General features: G+C 44.7%; 1 protein-coding gene across 1 annotated transcript in view; it reads left to right on the top strand.

Annotated features, from left to right (window-relative positions):
* ipo11 (importin 11) overlaps positions 1–20,786 on the top strand; it is a 199,547-nt gene that overhangs the window by 158,774 nt on the left and 19,987 nt on the right. The window contains exons 20-22 of the mRNA XM_084456899.1: positions 3,177–3,272; positions 9,336–9,449; positions 10,213–10,334. Coding sequence (XP_084313025.1) covers positions 3,177–3,272; positions 9,336–9,449; positions 10,213–10,334 — 332 coding nt within the window. The remainder of the gene's footprint in view (positions 1–3,176; positions 3,273–9,335; positions 9,450–10,212; positions 10,335–20,786) is intronic.

The following is a 20,786-nucleotide window of genomic DNA, read 5'->3' as shown; positions in this document are numbered from 1 at the left end:
GTGTCCATCAGTGTAAACAGGCTCATATGTCCATTACATGGAGGGAGAGGATCTGTGAACGGGATGCAGGGCCTTTCCTGAGTGATATTCCTCCTAATATTCATAATCTTATCTCTGAAGTAAGCTGCAAATTCCTCAGATTTGGAGATAGAGAGCAGGTTATCAGGTGTTTTTATGGCAGGGTTTATTAGGCTATCAATTGTTGAGAAGAGAACTCTTGAATTATTTCGGTTGATAGATATCAATTTTGAGAAGTGGTCTTTCCTTGCATTTCTTATTGCTTTATTAAAGGCAGAGAGATGATCTTTGAGAATATCATGGTGGACCTGTAGCTTGGTTTTTCGCCACATACGCTCAGATCTTCTGCAGGTTCTCTTTAGTTGATTTGTTTCCTCATTTCGCCATGGAGCTTTATGATTGGCTGTGATCCTTTTCAGTTTAATAGGTGCTACAGAATCCAACGCTGCCCCTACTCTGGTGTTAAAGGTGGTTGCTAAGTCTACAATATTATGTGAGGGCCGTACTTCTGGAGTTGATAAACTGTTTTCATTATTTCTCTAAAACTATCAGCTACTGCGGAGGTAAGATAACGTTTCTTGATAAAGCGCTCAGTACTACTTTTGACTTTAGGAACCAATGCAGTAGAGAAGATACAGAAATGGTCGGAGAGGGCGAGGTCACTAATGGAGGAGACAGTGATAGTCAGACCCTTAGTAATCACTAGGTCAAGGGTGTGGCCGTGGTTGTGGGTTGGCTCAGTGTTATGTTGGGTGAAATCCATGGAGTTCAGGAGGTTGATAAAGTCCCTGGCTTTCGAGTCCGCCTCAGTATCCACGTGTATGTTGAAATCTCCAATGATGATAATCTTATCATAATTTGTATGGATAATGGACAGGAGTTCTGAAAATTCCGTAGAGAAGGCAGGGCATTGTTTGGGAGGCCTATATATGGTTACTGCCAGAACTGGGGGCTGGCATTTTAAGACAATAGCGTGGTATTCAAACGAGGCAAAATCATCAAAGGAGATGGTCCTGCAGCTGAGGGCATCTGTAGCTATGGTGGCTGTTCCTCCACCTTTTTTCCCCACTTCTGATAGATTGAAAAAAACTGTAGTTGGGAGGAGAGGCTTCGATGAGGGCTGCTGATCCATTTATATTTAGCCAGGTTTCAGTTAGGAACATACAGTCTAGTTTACGTTCACATATAAGATCATTAGTGAGAAAAGTTTTGCTTGGCTGACATTCAGGATCGCCATTGAAATAGCTTCCGGAGAAAAGGGCTGGTTCACCTGACTAGTAGGCCTGGATAGTATATTCACTGGAACGGATATCAGGTTTTTTATATTAGATCCACCTGACTGTTTCATTATGGTAACAGGGGTGCGGTGGGAGATAATTCGCTGAATAGCATATTCAGGTGGGCAAAATTCATTTATAGAAATATAAACGTCGCTGTGCCAGGTCTCAGTGAGGGCAGGGAGTCCAGGTCTATGGTGATGGAGCGCTGGTGAGATGGAGCTGGTGTAGCCCGACCCGTGGGTACAGGAGGTTTATGTTAACCCTGATGTTATAAAGTAAAATCAGCTGGCTGCCTGATAGTTAGCTGGTAAGCCTGGAAGACAACCCCTAACATTATCATAACAATGAACAACAACCTACAATCACTATACCTACCATCATGTCTACTTGCATGAAATATATCAAGCTAGCTAACTAAGCTACAGTACGTTTCATGGCAAGTCAAATAGCTATCTGATGTGAAATGCTGAACATTAACTTTAGAGAGCAGCTGGATTTAATTTGTTTTAACCAGATTAGTTAGGTTGACTGCATTACTTTGCAGTAAACTAGCTTGGTTAAATATCTAGCTAACATTAGTAAGATTACATTAGCTAGCAACAGCAATGCTCACTAAGGCTTCATTCGTTCATTCATTGTAACATTACTTCATGCAAGTACAGCCGCTGCCTTTTGTTAATAATAATCTCGGGGATGAATGATAGAAATTACGAGAAGCAAGCAAGCAGCCCACACTGAAATGAATAAGTAGTTTCTAAGTTACCTGGCTCGTCCGCTGACCTCTTCCACGCTTGCTTCAGCATGTAGCAGGTGCTCGACTTACGTAGGTGGCCCCACAAAACAGCGCGTGCTTGAATGCCTCAATCAAATACCGTCTATATGGAGAAGAGAGGAGTCACTCCATCACCTTCCCTCAGGCCTCCCCCGTAATTTCACTGTACAAATGAAATGGTTTATTTTTTATTTTAGGTCGGAAAAAATACCTCAATGCGTGTCATGTGTTGGTACGTCACAAACAAAACAAGCTGAAAATGTGACTAAAAAAATTAATCGTCTAGTTCTCCAAAACTAAATAAAACAACTCATTTGATAGTTCGATGGTGTTCACACAGTGCCCCAATGTACCAATATCATACAAAACACCAGAAAGTAAGGTTTTGGACTGAACTATCCATTTAAGGGTGCATGTCTCCCTATAGGTTGTTAACAGCTAAGAAATCCAATCCAAGATGGCGGAGAAAAATGGCATTCAAACATTTTTCACAAATTGGGCCACAAAGTTCTTATAATTTTGTACAATAATCTAGGGGGATTAAACTCCCTGGTTACTCACCACGTTGAAGCCTTTGCGTGACTCTAGCACTTCCATGGTCAGTAGCTACACGCACTGGTGGTGGGGGTGCAGGTGGGACGGGAGTACATTATGACCTATGTGCAAAGCCACGCCCATCACGCTTTAACTGTATTTTCATTGATGTTATAACTCAAAGGTGCTGTAATAGTGTGGCCTGTTGATGGGCTCGTTGCTGTGTGTGCTCATTGCAGTGTGGTCGTAGAAGCGTGGTCCCGTATAGCCGCTTGCGGCTTAAATTTATATTTTTAAATTGCTGATTGATATTCACTCGAGCACACCACCCAGGGTACAACAAGCCCTTTACCCTCTAGGGTAAAAATCCTAGAGGAAACACTGCATGCAAACACCCACACAGTCACTCTCACTGACCCGATCAAACCACAGCGAGTCCGTGGAAATTTGCAATGCACACGATTACCACTGGTAAAGTCTGTAAGATGAGCAGCACACAAAGTATGTTACTAGGTAAATGTTAATGTCCTATCTCTCCTTCCACCCACCCCTCTCTCCCTCCCTCTGTCCAGGTGGTGGAGATAGCTCTGAAGGTGAGCCCCATGCTCGGGGGTCACATGTTCCAGCCCCTGCTGCCCGCTGTGTTCCGGGGCGTGGTGCAAGGAGAGGTGAGCTCACTCTTAACCCCTCTTCTGCTCCCCACCCAGTCTGGCACTCCTTTACATTACATTACACTTGTTTTGCAGACACTTTTATCCAAAGCCACTTACAATAAGTGCATTTACCGTAGGAAGTCAGTGTACTACAACTCACCAGAATTCACAAGTGTGTATCTCCTTTCTAAACAAGTGACTAAGAGCATAGTCTAGTGCTAAAGGCGAAGTGCAAGAGTACTGTAGCAAACTAGAAATACAATAAGTGCTAAAGATACTTCACTAGACACAAACAGGTTCTCTGTCAGCCACCCTGCATAGAATGTACAGCAGGTTATCAGAATCAGAATTTGTCTATCGCCATACATACATAGGATTTTTTTTCAACACCATGGTGCTTACAACAATACAACAATGGACAAATGCAAGGACAGGACAAAGCATGACCGGACTCGTGATACAGTGATACAAACAGTGCAAAAAATAGCAATGCAGTTGGACTACAAAAGAGTCAGTGCAGTAATGAGTTAAGTGCAAACGTTGCAGGGGGCGGGGGAGAGAGTCAGAGGAGAGCCATGTTTATAAGGCTGGTGGCTGTTGGGAAAAAGCTGTTCTTGTGTCAACAGTTTTGGTCTTTGCAGCCTCCTGCCAGAGAAGAGCGGTGTGAAGAGGCTATAGCCCAGGTGGGAGCGGTCGGCTATGGTCTTCCTGGCCCGCTTCAGCGCCCTGGACTCGTGCAGAGCCTGGAGGGAGGGCAGGGCGCAGCCGATCACCTCTCTCCGACGAGCGTATCAAATTAGCAATTAGTCTTGTCCTTGACTATAGCGGCGGGGAATCGATGGACTCAATGATGGAGTCTAATCAAGGTCAGACCAGGTCATAGGGGAAACAAAACATGTTACCATAGCTTTGCAGACGACACCCACATTTATATCACCATACTGTATCACTGGGGGACTATATTCCAGGCCCCCAAGATTTGAAATCTAAAGTGAAGCCCTATTGAACCGCGCCATCTTGGTAAATTTGTAGTCATTTGGCTTTTTCCGGTGACTTTTGTACTTGCGCAGTTGTGCTTTTCTGTCCTACGCGCGTCCACGAACAAGTTCACATTTATGTGAAATGCAATGAAATGAAAACCGGCTTGCATATTAACCTATATCTGAATGATTGATTCATTATTACAATGGATCGGTATTAGGATTGATCAAGGGCGAGTGTGAAATAGCAGCCACGAACTCAGCGGGTTATCCGAGATGCGGCAGCAGCGGCCAAAGCTCCTGCTGGCGGGGAGTGAAGCTTTTCAACTCGCCGGTCACTGGCTCCCTGGAGGAATTTAGCCTGGCTGCAATAACGTTATCGCGAACGGAATGAATACCATCTACTAGCAAACAAAACATGTTCAGCTATAATTAACCTGTTAAAACTAAGATGCCTGGATAAAAAACAATGTCTCCAATGGATATATTTGACAAAAACAGGTTAATATGCAAGCCGGTTTTCATTGCTAAATCAAAGCGGGGAGAGCAGGGAACGTGCGTCTACATTTCGTGAACTTGTTCGTGGACGCACGTAGGCCAGAAAAGCACAACTGCGCAAGTGCAAAAGTCACCGGAAATAGTCAAATGTCTACAAATTTGCCAAGATGGCGCGGTTCAATAGGGCTTCATTTGTGATAGCGGTCAGTGAATGGAGTGGCTGTATCCAGTTCTATTAATACATCCATGCTATAATCCCACACAAGCGCTGAGTAAGTGCATTGAGCAATTCAACGATTGGATGTGCCAGAACTTTCTTCAACTTAACAAAAAATTGTCTTTGGACTCAAAGAAGAATGATTAAAAGTCAGCACTCAGCTCCAATCACTAATGCTAAAAACCACAAACAAAGCCAGAAATCTTGGTGTAGTCATGGACTCAGACCTGAATTTCAATTGTCAATTAAGACAGTTACAAAGTCAGCCTACTATCAGCTAAAGAATATATCAAGGTTTAAAGGATTCATGTCTCAGCAGGGTCTGGAAAAACTGGTCCATGTGTTTATCTTCCGTAGACTCGACTACTGTGACGGTGTGTTTTCAGGTCTCTAAAAAATCGATTGATCAATCTTCTTCGTCCAAGGATGGGCGCCGTCTTGGAGAATTGGCAGTTTATCCAAGATTGCAGACATGTCACTAGCCTGCCAGGGCTTGTAGTTCATATGAGCACCACTAATCACCACCGGAAACATCTTCCCGACACTTTTACTCTTCCCTTTTTTCTTCTTTTTTGATTTGTGTGTACCTCCCGATCCACTTTTCTCCTCAGGTTGACTGGGTCTTGGACGAAGGTCATATTTTTCCAACTCCTTTTCCATATGACGTGTTTGTGTCTGCATCTCTGACCGAACTGCAGAGAGATTCCTCAATGCATCCTCCAAATGAGACAAATCATCACCCTTTTTAGCTGCACAGTTCAGATTCGAGTTCAGCCTTTGATGCGTTAATGGAATCCAACTTCTTCAGTATTTCCTTCAACGCGCTATTCACCTTTTCCTTGGACTTTGCATCATCACCTGAGTCAGACTCCTCGCTCTCTTCTTCACTACTGCTACTAGAGTCTGTTTCTCGGTCCCTTCTTCCTCTCCTCTCAGCACGTGCCATAATCTGTCTAATGCGCTCATCATATCCTCCAATATCCACTCCTTCCTCTTCAGAAGAACCACTGTCACTTTCATGTTTTCCCTTTTTGCTTTTCTTCTTCTTCTTTTCAGCTGGTGTCGGAGGTTGATCTAATTTCTTGGTTTTGCGCTTCCCATCAGGATGAGTTACAATGGTCGTTCTGGCATTTCCCGTCTGTATAATGTCGTCATTCGCATCTTTGATGACATATCTTCCCTCAGTATTTAGCACGGGTAGCTGTGGATAAGCCTTAGTAGCTTCCTTCTGGACTTCATAAGGAGGCGGGGTCAAGACTGGGGCCGTATGGGAGAACGGCGCATCAATTTCACTCTGCAGCATGTCCGTCTTATTAGCCTCCTCTATTACAGTTCGGGCTGTGGTAGCTGCTGCCTCCACAGCTGCTTTCTGTCTCCGCCCTGCTTTACTGAACAATGTCAAGACTGCGAGTTCAGTATCTCTTTTGTTTCCGTTTTTTACCTTGTCTTCCAGTCTTCTGATGTGATTTATGTGCATCAATCAAAATGCTCATGTTTCGAACAGTCTCTTCATCAAAACTCCCCGATGACGGCCAAGGATGTGAAACATCAGACCATCTACGTGACCAACGCTTAGATATAGCACCAATGCCCTTCACTAGTGGATAATCACGTTCGAGTTGTTCCACCGGTGTGAGCATGGGCACGTTGACACCTACTTCGGATGACATGTTGAAAATCCACAAAGATTGATAGACTGATAAAGATTCAAGACTATTATAAGCCTCTTAAGAATTCAACCGTGTAAAAATAAACTATCAATTAGGCAATTGATAAAGAAACAAACACTCAATCACTCACGGACATAGGACCCTTCTTGCTCTGACTAAACTTCCTAACCAGTTCAAACTTGCTCAACTCAACCCTAGTCTTCAACACAGGGAGCGATCGGCTGCTTTAAGCACTTTTAATTGCTACAAATTAAAAACCACAAAGCCTGGTTTGATGCAAGCTAAGGGTATTGTGCACCAGAGGACAATCCCCTCATTAATCGCTGTATGCCAGAAAATAATAAATTAAAATAAAAAAGTAATCAAAAAATAAAAATATACTACAGAACATTGTTCGACGCTAGCAACACGGGCAACGCAACGCGACAACAACGGAATCAGAATGCCATTCGGCTGCAGCCATTGAAAGTGAATGGCATCCGTCAATGTTGACGCATCAAACGGAAGCGTGTGAGCAGCCTCTGAGACCAAGAAAGTGGATCACATCACTCCAGTTCTGAGGTCTTTACACTGGCTTCCTGTCTATCAGAAATGGGTTGGTCTTGGAGGCCCGGTTATAAACTGGTTTAGAAGCTATCTCCTTGGTCGTGAGTACTGTGTCTCAATTGATGATTTTTGCTCTACAGGATGTAACAGCACTTGCGGCGTTCCACAGGGCTCCATCCTAGGACCAATCCTTTTTAGCCTTTACATGTTTCCACTAGGAGCCATTATCCGCAAATACAATATTGATTTTCATTTTCTATGCAGATGACACACAAATATATATATAGCTGATACTCCTAAACATCTTCAGCCAGTTGATGACCTCCTAAATTGTCTTTCCACCATCAATTTATGGATGGCTCCACAATTTTCTGCAACTAAACCAATATAAAACCGAGATATTGATCATAGGAAATGAAACTAAAAGAAAGTCTGTCATTGCCCATCTTGAGAGTAGAGGTCTCAAAGTCGCCTCTCAGGCTAGAACTCTGGGTGTCATCCTAGACAGCAACTTAAACTTTGACACACACATTAGAAATGTCAGAGACAAGGCTTTTTACCACTTAAAAAATATTGCTTAAGTTAAACCCTCCCTCTCCTGTAGCGATGCAGAGAAACTAGTACACGCCTTCATAACCAGTTGTCTAGACTACTGCAACTCACTATTCACTGGACTCTCCAGTAAAGCCATGAACAGACTGAGGGTGGTACAACATGCTGCAGCTAGGGTTCTCACCAACACCATGCTGCAGCTAGGGTTCTCACCAACACCATGCTGCAGCTAGGGTTCTCACCAACAACATGCTGCAGCTAGGGTTCTCACCAACAACATGCTGCAGCTAGGGTTCTCACCAACAACATGCTGCAGCTAGGGTTCTCACCAACAACATGCTGCCGCTAGGGTTCTCACCAACAACATGCTGCAGCTAGGGTTCTCACCAACAACATGCTGCAGCTAGGGTTCTCACCAACACCGTGCTGCAGCTAGGGTTCTCACCAACAACATGCTGCCGCTAGGGTTCTCACCAACAACATGCTGCAGCTAGGGTTCTCACCAACAACATGCTGCAGCTAGGGTTCTCACCAACAACATGCTGCAGCTAGGGTTCTCACCAACACCATGCTGCAGCTAGGGTTCTCACCAACACCATGCTGCAGCTAGGGTTCTCACCAACACCATGCTGCAGCTAGGGTTCTCACCAACAACATGCTGCAGCTAGGGTTCTCACCAACAACATGCTGCAGCTAGGGTTCTCACCAACAACATGCTGCAGCTAGGGTTCTCACCAACACCATGCTGCAGCTAGGGTTCTCACCAACACCCAAAAATATGAGCTCATCACCCCTGTCCTGAGATCACTACACTGGCTCCCTATAGATTTTAGAATTTAGTTTAAAGTGTTGTTGTTGGTTTTTAAAGCTTCACATGGTCTCGCTCCTGTTTACATCAGTGATATTTTAGTATGTTATGTTCCTGCACGAGCCCTTAGGTCCTCAGATTCACTGCAACTGACCGTTCCTCACACCAGAACTAAAACATATGGTGAAGCTGCCTTCTCCTCATATGCCCCCAGATTATGGAACGAGCTTAAAACTTAGACTTAAAAATCTCTGGCACTGTGGATACATTCAAGAAAAATCAGAAGACCTACCTGTTCAAAAGGGCATTTCCCATTGGATAATAACAATGCAGTTAAAACAAAACAAAAAAACAGCGTTCAGGTTTTATGCTCCACATATCTGGAACGAACTTCCAGAAAACTGCAGGTCTGCTGCAACTCTCAGTTCGTTTCAATCAAGACTGAAGACTTCTTTTTGCGGCTGCTTTCTATTATATCAAATAATTATTCTTTCACACTGCACTGTAACTTTTAGTATTGTATTTTATTTTTCCTGCATTTTGTTTTAAATGTCCTTTTATAATGTGTTTTTTTGCATTTTGTTTTGATGCTTTTAATGTCCTATGTAAAAGACTTTGAATTGCATTGTTGCTGAAATGTGCTGTACATAACTTGCCTTGCCTTGCCATAGGGAATACCTTCTCTGCGCCGCCTGAGATAAGCTCTTTTAAAGGGTTGTTCTTTTCACTGTAGTTGCAATGGAATCTTATTGGGAGTGTGTGTGTGTTTGACTATATTAACCCCCCCCCCCACTTGTGTGTGTGCAGAGGTACCCCGTGGTGATGTCCACCTACCTAGGCATCATGGGGAGGGTCCTGCTCCAGAACTCCGCCTTCTTCTCCTCGCTCCTCACACAGATGGCCGCGGAGTTTCACCAGGGGGTAAGCAGTATTACTACTCAGGCAACAACACAATTCTCAGTGGCCTTGTGGTTAGAGTGTCCGCCCTTAGATTTGGAGGTTGGGGGTTCGATCCCCGGCCGAGTCATACCAAAGACTGGAAAATGCTACCCAATGCCTCCCTGCTTGGCACTCAGCATCAAGGGTTGGACTGGGGGCACACACTAGGGTCATGTCCAGGGGGTGGACTTGTACATCAAGCTGCCTCACGCTAAGGAAGCAGGAGATGGGCTCCTGCCCTATGGGCCACTTATTATTACATTTTCACATACTAAGAATGTGACTCGGTGGATGGAGGACTTGCATATGAAAAAGAGGCACAACAGCACAAGAAGTGAGTTCAGTTGGTGTGAGGATTTGACCTCAATAGACGCAGATCTTCTGCCAGGCGGGAGTCCTGGGTAGTGGGGATCCCATGACCCTCTCTGCTGACCCAATGATGCACTGCAGTTTGCCCTGGCCACCAAACCAGATGGTAATGGATGAGGTGAGGATGGACTTCAGCCGGCGCAGGAAGAACATCCTCTATTGTGCGTTATTGATGATGGAGCTGTTGCTCTCCTCCCACTTGAGGCCTTGTGATATACTGTAATGGTGCCGCCCCAAACCTCCACCAGGCTGCGTGCTTCATTCATAAACCGTATTACCCTATGCTAGTTAACGGAAAAGGGCATCTATCTCCCTCCCTCTCTCTCTATCTCTCCCTCCCTCTACACCCCTCCCCTCCCCTCTCTCTCTCTCTCAGATGGACCAGCTGCTGGGTGGGATGATAGAAATGTGGGTGGACCGCATGGACAACATCACACAGCCAGAGAGAAGGAAACTCTCCTCCTTGGCACTGCTCTCTCTCCTGCCGTCAGACAACAGGTGAGGACAACACACATTCACACACTCACACATACACTATTCACACTCACACACACACTATTCACACTCGCACATACACTATTCACACTCACACATACACTATTCACACTCACACACACACTATTCACACTCACACATACAGTATTCACACTCACACACACTATTCACACTCGCACACACTATTCACACTCGCACACACTATTCACACACACACACACACACTATTCACACTAACACATACACTATTCACACTCGCACATACAGTATTCACACTCGCACACACTATTCACACTCGCACACACTATTCACACTCACACACACTATTCACACTCGCACACACTATTCACACTCACACACACTATTCACACTCACACACACTATTCACACTCACACACTATTCACACTCACACACACTATTCACACTCACACATACACTATTCACACTCGCACATACAGTATTCACACTCGCACACACTATTCACACTCGCACACACTATTCACACTCACACACACTATTCACACTCGCACACACTATTCACACTCGCACACACTATTCACACTCACACACACTATTCACACTCACACACACACTATTCACACTCACACACACTATTCACACTCACACACACACTATTCACACTCACACACACTATTCACACTCACACATACACTATTCACACTCACACACACTATTCACACTCACACACACTATTCACACTCGCACACACTATTCACACTCACACACACTATTCACACTCACACATACACTATTCACACTCACACACACTATTCACACTCACACATACACTATTCACACTCGCACACACTATTCACACTCGCACACACTATTCACACTCACACATACACTATTCACACTCACACACACTATTCACACTCACACACACACTATTCACACTCACACACACACTATTCACACTCACACACACACTATTCACACTCACACACACACTATTCACACTCACACATACACTATTCACACTCGCACACACTATTCACACTCACACACACTATTCACACTCACACACACTATTCACACTCACACACACTATTCACACTCACACACACACTATTCACACTCACATACACTATTCACACTCACACACACACTATTCACACTCGCACACACTATTCACACTCACACACACACTATTCACACTCACACATACACTATTCACACTCGCACACACTATTCACACTCACACACACTATTCACACTCACACATACACTATTCACACTCGCACACTATTCACACACACACACACTATTCACACTCACACACACTATTCACACTCGCACACACTATTCACACTCACACACACTATTCACACTCACACATACACTATTCACACTCGCACACACTATTCACACTCACACACACTATTCACTCACACACACACTATTCACACTCACACACACTATTCACACTCACACACACTATTCACACTCACAGACACTATTCACACTCACACACACTATTCACTCACACACACACTATTCACACTCGCACACACTATTCACACTCACACACACTATTCACACTCACACACACTATTCACACTCACACACACTATTCACACTCACACACACTATTCACACTCACACACACACTATTCACACTCACACATACAGTATTCACACTCACACACACACTATTCACACTCGCACACACACTATTCACACTCACATACACTATTCACACTCACACACACTATTCACACTCACACACACACTATTCACACTCACACATACAGTATTCACACTCACACACACACTATTCACACTCGCACACACACTATTCACACTCACATACACTATTCACACTCACACACACTATTCACACACACACACACTATTCACACTCACACATACACTATTCACACTCACATACACTATTCACACTCACACACACTATTCACACACACACACACTATTCACACTCACACATACACTATTCACACTCACACACACTATTCACACTCACATACACTATTCACACTCACACACACTATTCACACACACACACACTATTCACACTCACACATACACTATTCACACTCGCACACACTATTCACACTCGCACACACTATTCACACTCACACATACACTATTCACACTCGCACACACTATTCACACTCACACACACACTATTCACACTCACACATACACTATTCACACTCGCACACACTATTCACACTCACACACACTATTCACACTCACACACACTATTCACACACTCACACACTATTCACTCACACACACACTATTCACACTCGCACACACTATTCACACTCACACACACTATTCACACTCACACACACTATTCACACTCACACACACTATTCACACTCACACACACTATTCACACTCACACACACTATTCACACTCACACACACACTATTCACACTCACACATACAGTATTCACACTCGCACACACTATTCACACTCACACATACACTATTCACACTCACACATACAGTATTCACACTCACACATACACTTTTCACACACACACACACACACACATGTTCACACTCGCACTCCCACCCCGACATTCACACAGGCACGCTTAAGCACTCTCTCTCCCTCATGCACAGGCACACTTACTTGCACACTTTATCTCTCTCTCTCTCTCTCTCTCTCTCTCTCTCTCTCTCTTTCACACACACAAACACACCCCAAGCTCTGAGGGCAGTCAGGTAATTTGTTCGGTTGGCTGGAGCGTGACGGTGAGACACAAAGAGATACTGCTACTGCCGGGGAAAGAGTACACTACTGTCATCAGCACGCTTGTCCCACACACCCACACAAACACCCGGGGGCCAGAAAAGTGAGCTGTAAAAATTCTTCCCTGAACATGGGCTAAATACTTCATAAGAGAGACATGACTTACTGTAGAGTGCAAAGTTAGAGATGTTGCCTACATGGTAGACCATTACTGTTAGCTATGCCTGTACTCTCTAATATGATATATAACCCTTGTAAGGCGTTTGGCTTTGTTGGACCCATTTCCAATTTTACTAAAATAAAAATCATACAAGTAATACTTTTTTCAACCTGGAACTCGGTGGCCTTGGTGTGGAGCAGTGGAGGCTCGTCCATTGAGGCAGGGGAGGACAGTCCTCCTCAGTTTTTGGAGAGAAGAGAGGGATTAAAATATAAATGTATGAATTTATTATTTATTCATAATTAATATTATCTCAGTTTTGTTCATAAAGCAGGTTTTCCCTATGGATAAAAACCCATTATTGAAATTCTAAAGCTCCAACAGTGACATCTATAACATGCAGCTGGAGGACCCATAGATATCTATGGAAGGGAGGCTAGCCTCCCTTAAGGCGGGTTCTTTTCTCTTAAATCAATTTAATGCCTTTTTTTCTTGCTCATTTGTGATTGGCCAAAACGCTGAAAAATTACCGCAGGGGAGGACAGTCCTCCAGCCCTGTCTGAACAGGATTCAGATATTGACATTTTCTTAGTCCAATCACATTCCAGATTCCAGATTTATCACAGTGAAGGCCGATTGAGTCGGCGTTGATGTCTGTGTTTCTCTTCCCTGTGCCATTGGAGACTTTTTGTGTGTTCGTAGCTCCATAATATAATGCATCTGAAAGTATTATGGGACATATTATACATCAAACTTTTCGTCTATTTGTCTTGATTCTAGCCATCTAAATATCTAAGCTGACATGAATACTTTTTGAGCTAGAGCCGTCTGAACAGACAGTTCCACTGGCTGGCTATAACTGGTAATGTTAGCTACGAGGTGCACGTCAGGCTACGGCATAGGCAGGCGCGCTGATTGGCTGGAGTCAGGCTACGGCATAGGCAGGCGCGCTGATTGGCTGGAGTCAGGCTACGGCATAGGCAGGCGCGCTGATTGGCTGGAGTCAGGCTACGGCATAGGCAGGCGCGCTGATTGGTTGGAGGCACAAACTGTCGGCAACTCGTCCAAAACATTTCTAGAGTTTGGGTCGCAACACCGGATCGGGGAAATCCACAGCCTGGCTCCTGCTTGCGTGAGAATTGAGAATTGATCGCTTTGCGGTGCTTATTCCTCATCCAGTGATGGATGGGTGGATGGAAAACTTTCAACTGAATGTTCTTGTTCTGATAATTGTAGGCTATAGCAACATAAGAGTGGCAGCTTATATGTATATAATAATGCCCGCACTCGTAACGCCCAAACGCAGTGACAAGACTGATTTCTGGGCTTGTGCTAGCGACATTATAAACTGCAATGGGAAAGTAACCGACTCTCCTACAATTACAGATCATAGAGAGTCCTTCGTATGTTCAGCTTGTTATGTGCATATTTAGTTACATACAAACGACCACAAATCATCACTATGAATTCTGTGAAGTGTCGCCCTGAAAATATAGCTTGGCAACGCCTCGTTATTGTATGAGAATTCCATATTACTGTACCAACGTTATTCTGAGTGGGGAAGGCTAGCTGAGGGCGTTACGCCACCCAGTTTGCAACCCAGTAAAAAAACAACATAACGCCGTTGGATTTGAATACCAGAATTGTTTAGAGGACATTTTCAGTTACACATTAATCTACAGTGTTACAAAATAAGTAACAGATAAGTACAAAATTATCTGTTTTTGTACATTTACGTTTTTAGTAAAGAATTGGTGACGCTGTCGCCTCAGAGTGGGCTTTAGCACACACTCTTTCACTACGACATAAGAGTGGTAGCTTTGACAGCAACCCAAATGAGCTAACCCCATAGCTGTACCATTGCTAGCTAGCCATGAGCGAACTGTTGGATACTGCATTTGCTGTGCAACGTATTCCATTGTCCAGTTGTCAAATCTATTTGCCAACAAACTGTTTGAGAGCCAGGACACCTGTGTCCCCTTATCAAAAACATTTTTCATAAATCACCTAACCTTTTCCAGCACCTCACCAATATCAATTCTTTTCTCATTTTAGAGAAGAGTACAATCCATTACAACAACTATTGCTTACAATGTTTTATTGTTATTTTGTAATATTTTATCATGAATATGATAAATAAATGCTGCATGTAGTTAAAGAAAGTGTTATTCTGTTTTTCATATGCTAAAATTTACTGTAAATCCACTTTAAAGCTGATATTTCAAATAACTGACTAAGGGAAAGTGCCCCCCGGCGCCCATGGGCGGTTCGCCTCTCTTCCTCCTGTCCTCCTCAGTTTTTTGAGTCACCAGCCGCCACTGGTGTGTACTCACGTTAACCCACGTGGAGGGGGATATGTGTGTGTGTACTCACGTTAACCCACGTGGAGGGGGATATGTGTGTGTGTACTCACGTTAACCCACGTGGAGGGGGATATGTGTGTGTGTACTCATATGCTACTGGCAATGTGCTACATACTCTCTTCTCCTCCATTCTCATTTCTATCTGCCCTCTCGCTCTCTGCTTCACTCTGCTCTCCACACGCCTCCACTACCTCTGCCTGTCTAGTCTGATATTTTTACATTTAAGAATGAGTAACGTTACATTATTGATCACGCAACCAGTAAGAGCATTTAAATATTGTAGTAACATTACGCCACCAATATCAAGCAAGATATTTTACAACTAGATGGTATTTATATCTCTAGCTAAATCCTCAGCTGTTATCTGACTATCTTCCTCATCCACCTTTCTCTTCTATCTCAACAAACTCATCTGAAAAGGCAACCAGGGATATTTCAATAGCTTCTGAACATCGTTGGCAATTATTCTACCGATGTTTATTGAAGTAACGTCTTTATGATTCACTGAGTTCGCTAACGTTAGCTAGCTAGCTTACCAAGCTAACTTGGCTAACGGGTGACGTTTGCTAGTTGGAACATTAGCTACTGATAACGTAGCTAATGACAATTAATTGCCATTGGACATCAATAGAGAATATAATGCTCATTTAAACGGTAACATTAGCTACAATCTATCTAACTAAATGTTTCTATAATACCTCTGTATTCGCTCTGCCTGCCGCTCTGTAGCTAACGCTAGAGTCGGGCTCTGAGGAGAAAATGCTCTCAGTGCTTGTTTATTTTGTTGTCATGACTTCACGAGTGATTGACATCCTGTCAGTGTTCCATTTTCTCGTCCTCCTCAAAGTGGAGAGAGAGCGGAGCGACGACCATTCGTTCCGCGGAGCTTACGCCGTATCTACCACTGCGCAGTAAAATAAAAATAAATAAAAAAGATCCATTCTGAAGAAGCGGCGCCAGTAATTTAGCAGCGGCGGGCCACCGCTGCTGAATGTATATAGCAGAAACCCTGCAGAGACATGGACACTGGGCTAGTGCCCCTCTACCCCTCCCAGAGACATGGACACTGGGCTAGTGCCCCTCTACCCCTCCCAGAGGCATGGACACTGGGCTAGTGCCCTTCTACCCCTCCCAGAGACATGGACACAGGACTAGTGCCCCTCTACCCCTCCCAGAGACATGGACACTGGGCTAGTGCCCCTCTACCCCTCCCAGAGACATGGACACTGGGCTAGTGCCCTTCTACCCCTCCCAGAGACATGGACACTGGGCTAGTGCCCTTCTACCCCTCCCAGAGACATGGACACAGGACTAGTGCCCCTCTACCCCTCCCAGAGACATGGACACTGGGCTAGTGCCCCTCTACCCCTCCCAGAGACATGGACACTGGGCTAGTGCCCCTCTACCCCTCCCAGAGACATGGACACAGGACTAGTGCCCCTCTACCCCTCCCAGAGACATGGACACTGGGCTAGTGCCCCTCTACCCCTCCCAGAGGCATGGACACTGGGCTAGTGCCCTTCTACCCCTCCCAGAGACATGGACACTGGGCTAGTGCCCCTCTACCCCTCCCAGAGACATGGACACTGGGCTAGTGCCCCTCTACCCCTCCCAGAGACATGGACACAGGACTAGTGCCCCTCTACCCCTCCCAGAGACATGGACACTGGGCTAGTGCCCCTCTACCCCTCCCAGAGACATGGACACTGGGCTAGTGCCCCTCTACCCCTCCCAGAGACATGGACACTGGGCTAGTGCCCCTCTACCCCTCCCAGAGACATGGACACTGGGCTAGTGCCCCTCTACCCCTCCCAGAGACATGGACACTGGGTTTGTGCCCATCCTTTTTACCCCCCAGAGGAATGAACACTGGACTTAATTTCTGTATATAGTTTTGTAACTTATGTCTTCTGTTATTGTCTATAATGGCTGATTGAAAAAAAAATACACAAGTACATACGTATGTTCAGTTGTGTTCATACATGATCACCTCTAATAAAAACCAAGTACACAGTTGATGGCTGACGCTGACGCTAGCGGACCCAGTGGAGACGAGCCACAAGGAAGAGCAGTTTGCTCTTTCCTTTCCTATAGAAGGCCTCAGTGTTTCCATCCAGTCCCAGGAACTTGTATGAGTCTACCATCTCAATTTCCTCTCCTTGGATGGTACTAGGGGTTGGAGGCCAACAAACAACTAAACACAATGTGTGAGGTTGTGATCAACATGAGGGCTAATGTAGCCTAGTGGGTAAAAATGAACGGGGTAGGCTATAGACAGAATATTAACTTTAATTACTGTATTAGAACAACCACATGACATGGCTACTCCTCGAGATCAGAGAGGCCAAATTTTCATTTCATTTCAAACCTTTATTTCAACTCAGACACTGAGGTTTCCCTCATTTGCAGTGTCGACGAGCTAACACAATCACACACAATCATAAACAAAACAATTAAGAGAGAACAATAATAAAGAACAGATCAATGTACAGTGTTACAGATAGAATCATTTAAAACAATTACAGGATGAAGTGCAAATGCTAATCCAACCCAGCGCTCCCCAGAATCCCCCTGGTCTCATGTGCATTACTAGTACCTAGACTCCACAACCAATACCACAATCCCCCTGGTCTCATGTGCATAACTAGTACCTAGACTCCACAACCAATACCACAATCCCCCTGGTCTCATGTGCATAACTAGTACCTAGACTCCACAACCAATACCACAATCCCCCTGGTCTCATGTGCATAACTAGTACCTAGACTCCACAACCAATACCACAATCCCCCTGGTCTCATGTGCATAACTAGTACCTAGACTCCACAACCAATACCACAATCCCCCTGGTCTCATGTGCATTACTAGTACCTAGACTCCACAACCAATACCAGAATCCCCCTGGTCTCATGTGCATTACTAGTACCTAGACTCCACAACCAATACCACAATCCCCCTGGTCTCATGTGCATAACTAGTACCTAGACTCCACAACCCCCCTGGTCTCATGTGCATAACTAGTACCTAGACTCCACAACCAATACCAGAATCCCCCTGGTCTCATGTGCAAAACTAGTACCTAGACTCCACAACCAATACCACAATCCCCCTGGTCTCATGTGCATAACTAGTACCTAGACTCCACAACCAATACCACAATCCCCCTGGTCTCATGTGCATAACTAGTACCTAGACTCCACAACCAATACCACAATCCCCCTGGTCTCATGTGCATAACTAGTACCTAGACTCCACAACCAATACCAGAATCCCCCTGGTCTCATGTGCATTACTAGTACCTAGACGCCACAACCAATACCACAATCCCCCTGGTCTCATGTGCATAACTAGTACCTAGACTCCACAACCAATGCCTCTGTTAGACAGACCATTCAGCATTTTTCGCAAATCCCATTAATTTTTCCCATAGGGATTTTGGACTACACACCAAATGGCAGCAATGTTAACTTAAAGCCTACAAAATGACGACATGACCTCATCACCCCAGATTTTGTGTGCAATGCTATCAGGTTTATGATCATGTTGAAATTGAGGTTGAGTGTCTGCCACAGTCAGGATATGGACTGAGTGGCCTTGTTGTGGGTGCTAGGGAGGAGGCAGGCCACACAGTCAGGATATGGACTGAGTGGCCTTGTTGTGGGTGCTAGGGAGGAGGCAGGCCACACAGTCAGGATATGGACTGAGTGGCCTTGTTGTGGGTGCTAGGGAGGAGGCAGGCCACACAGTCAGGATATGGGCTGAGTGGCCTTGTTGTGGGTGCTAGGGAGGAGGCAGGCCACACAGTCAGGATATGGGCTGAGTGGCCTTGTTGTGGGTGCTAGGGAGGAGGCAGGCCATACTGGAGTGTAGGGGTGTGGCTACACAGCCCCGGTCTGAAGACTGAACAGAAATTAGGGTGGTTGACCCTTGTTTGGCTGCAGGGATGTCAATTTGATTATTATACAAGTTTAAATGTGAAGGCACAACTTTCTGCGACTACTTTCCAATGCTGAATTCAAAGTATGCGTTCCGCAATCTCGAGAACATTCTAGAAAGTTGTGAGTTGTGTGACTGTTGAACATTAGACACGGTGTGATAAGGTTCTATGCTGATATTCTTGTCAGTATTAGTTTAGTTATATTAGTTAGTTTATATTAGTTTAGTGGATATGGCCCTGAGATCCTGTCCAAGTCCATCAGCATCTCCCATCCTGGAGCCTGGCTGTTTCCCAGCATGATGACTGAGGAGCACATACAGCCAGATCATGCAAATGTCAGATTTGATCTGTTTTGCCGAGCCCAGCTTTCACTGAGATTTCACACTGATATTAAGTAAATGCTTATATAATAGAAAGGTGCCAATCAAAGCTCTGGGATCATTTCTAAATCAACCCCTAACCCTGCACATGAATGACAACAATTAACACTGATCTCCAGAGAACACTACAGTTTCAACAGCATTGTCTAAGCTAGAAGTGTGTGGCCCTACCCTGCGTCACTGCTGGTGACTCTCCTTGACTTTCACGCTGTACCGGTGTGTACATAAAAATGAACGACTATAGATAAAATATAACGATTGGTTGCCGAGTAAGCCGGGCCTGGACTGATTATCAGGAGTCGGACGGGTATTTGCTCGCTGGCGCGTCACACTGCCACGGTACTGAAGTGGTGAAATGTTATTAGAAACGTGGTGGAAAACAGGAAAACTGATGGAAGCCAGTGAGTCTGTTATGCCATTTCATTTTCTCTACGAGAAAATTGTGTCAAGCGCCGTTCTATTTGATTTGATGCAGCTGTAGTTGGGCCGTGAGGTCTGGCTCTCCTGCTGTGCATCACAGTATGCATGTAACCCAGAGGATGCTCATTGGGTTCATTAGTGATTAAGTGTATTAATTAGTGACTAAGCTGTGCATGGCTATCAGCCGCGAGGACAGACAGAAGGGTGGACTTGTGTAAATCAGGGTGGGCCACTATAATTTAACTTACAATAGAATATGTGGCTGGTATTATACTATAATAATACGCAATACGTCAATCCTCAGTCACGAACATAGGCCTATCTATGCCATAGCTCCTCTCCCATCAAACAAAGAGCATTTGTGCGCGCAGGAACTAATTCATATATTATTATTAAAGTATAGGACCTATGTGCCTAGATTTGATGGTAAAGTGCACATACTGT

Source organism: Borostomias antarcticus (genome assembly GCF_949987555.1).
Source record: "Borostomias antarcticus genome assembly, chromosome: 23".
Classification (NCBI taxonomy): Eukaryota; Metazoa; Chordata; class Actinopteri; order Stomiiformes; family Stomiidae; genus Borostomias; species Borostomias antarcticus.
The sequence above is the reverse complement of the archived record's forward strand: the minus strand, read 5'-3'. Positions and strand labels throughout refer to the sequence as shown.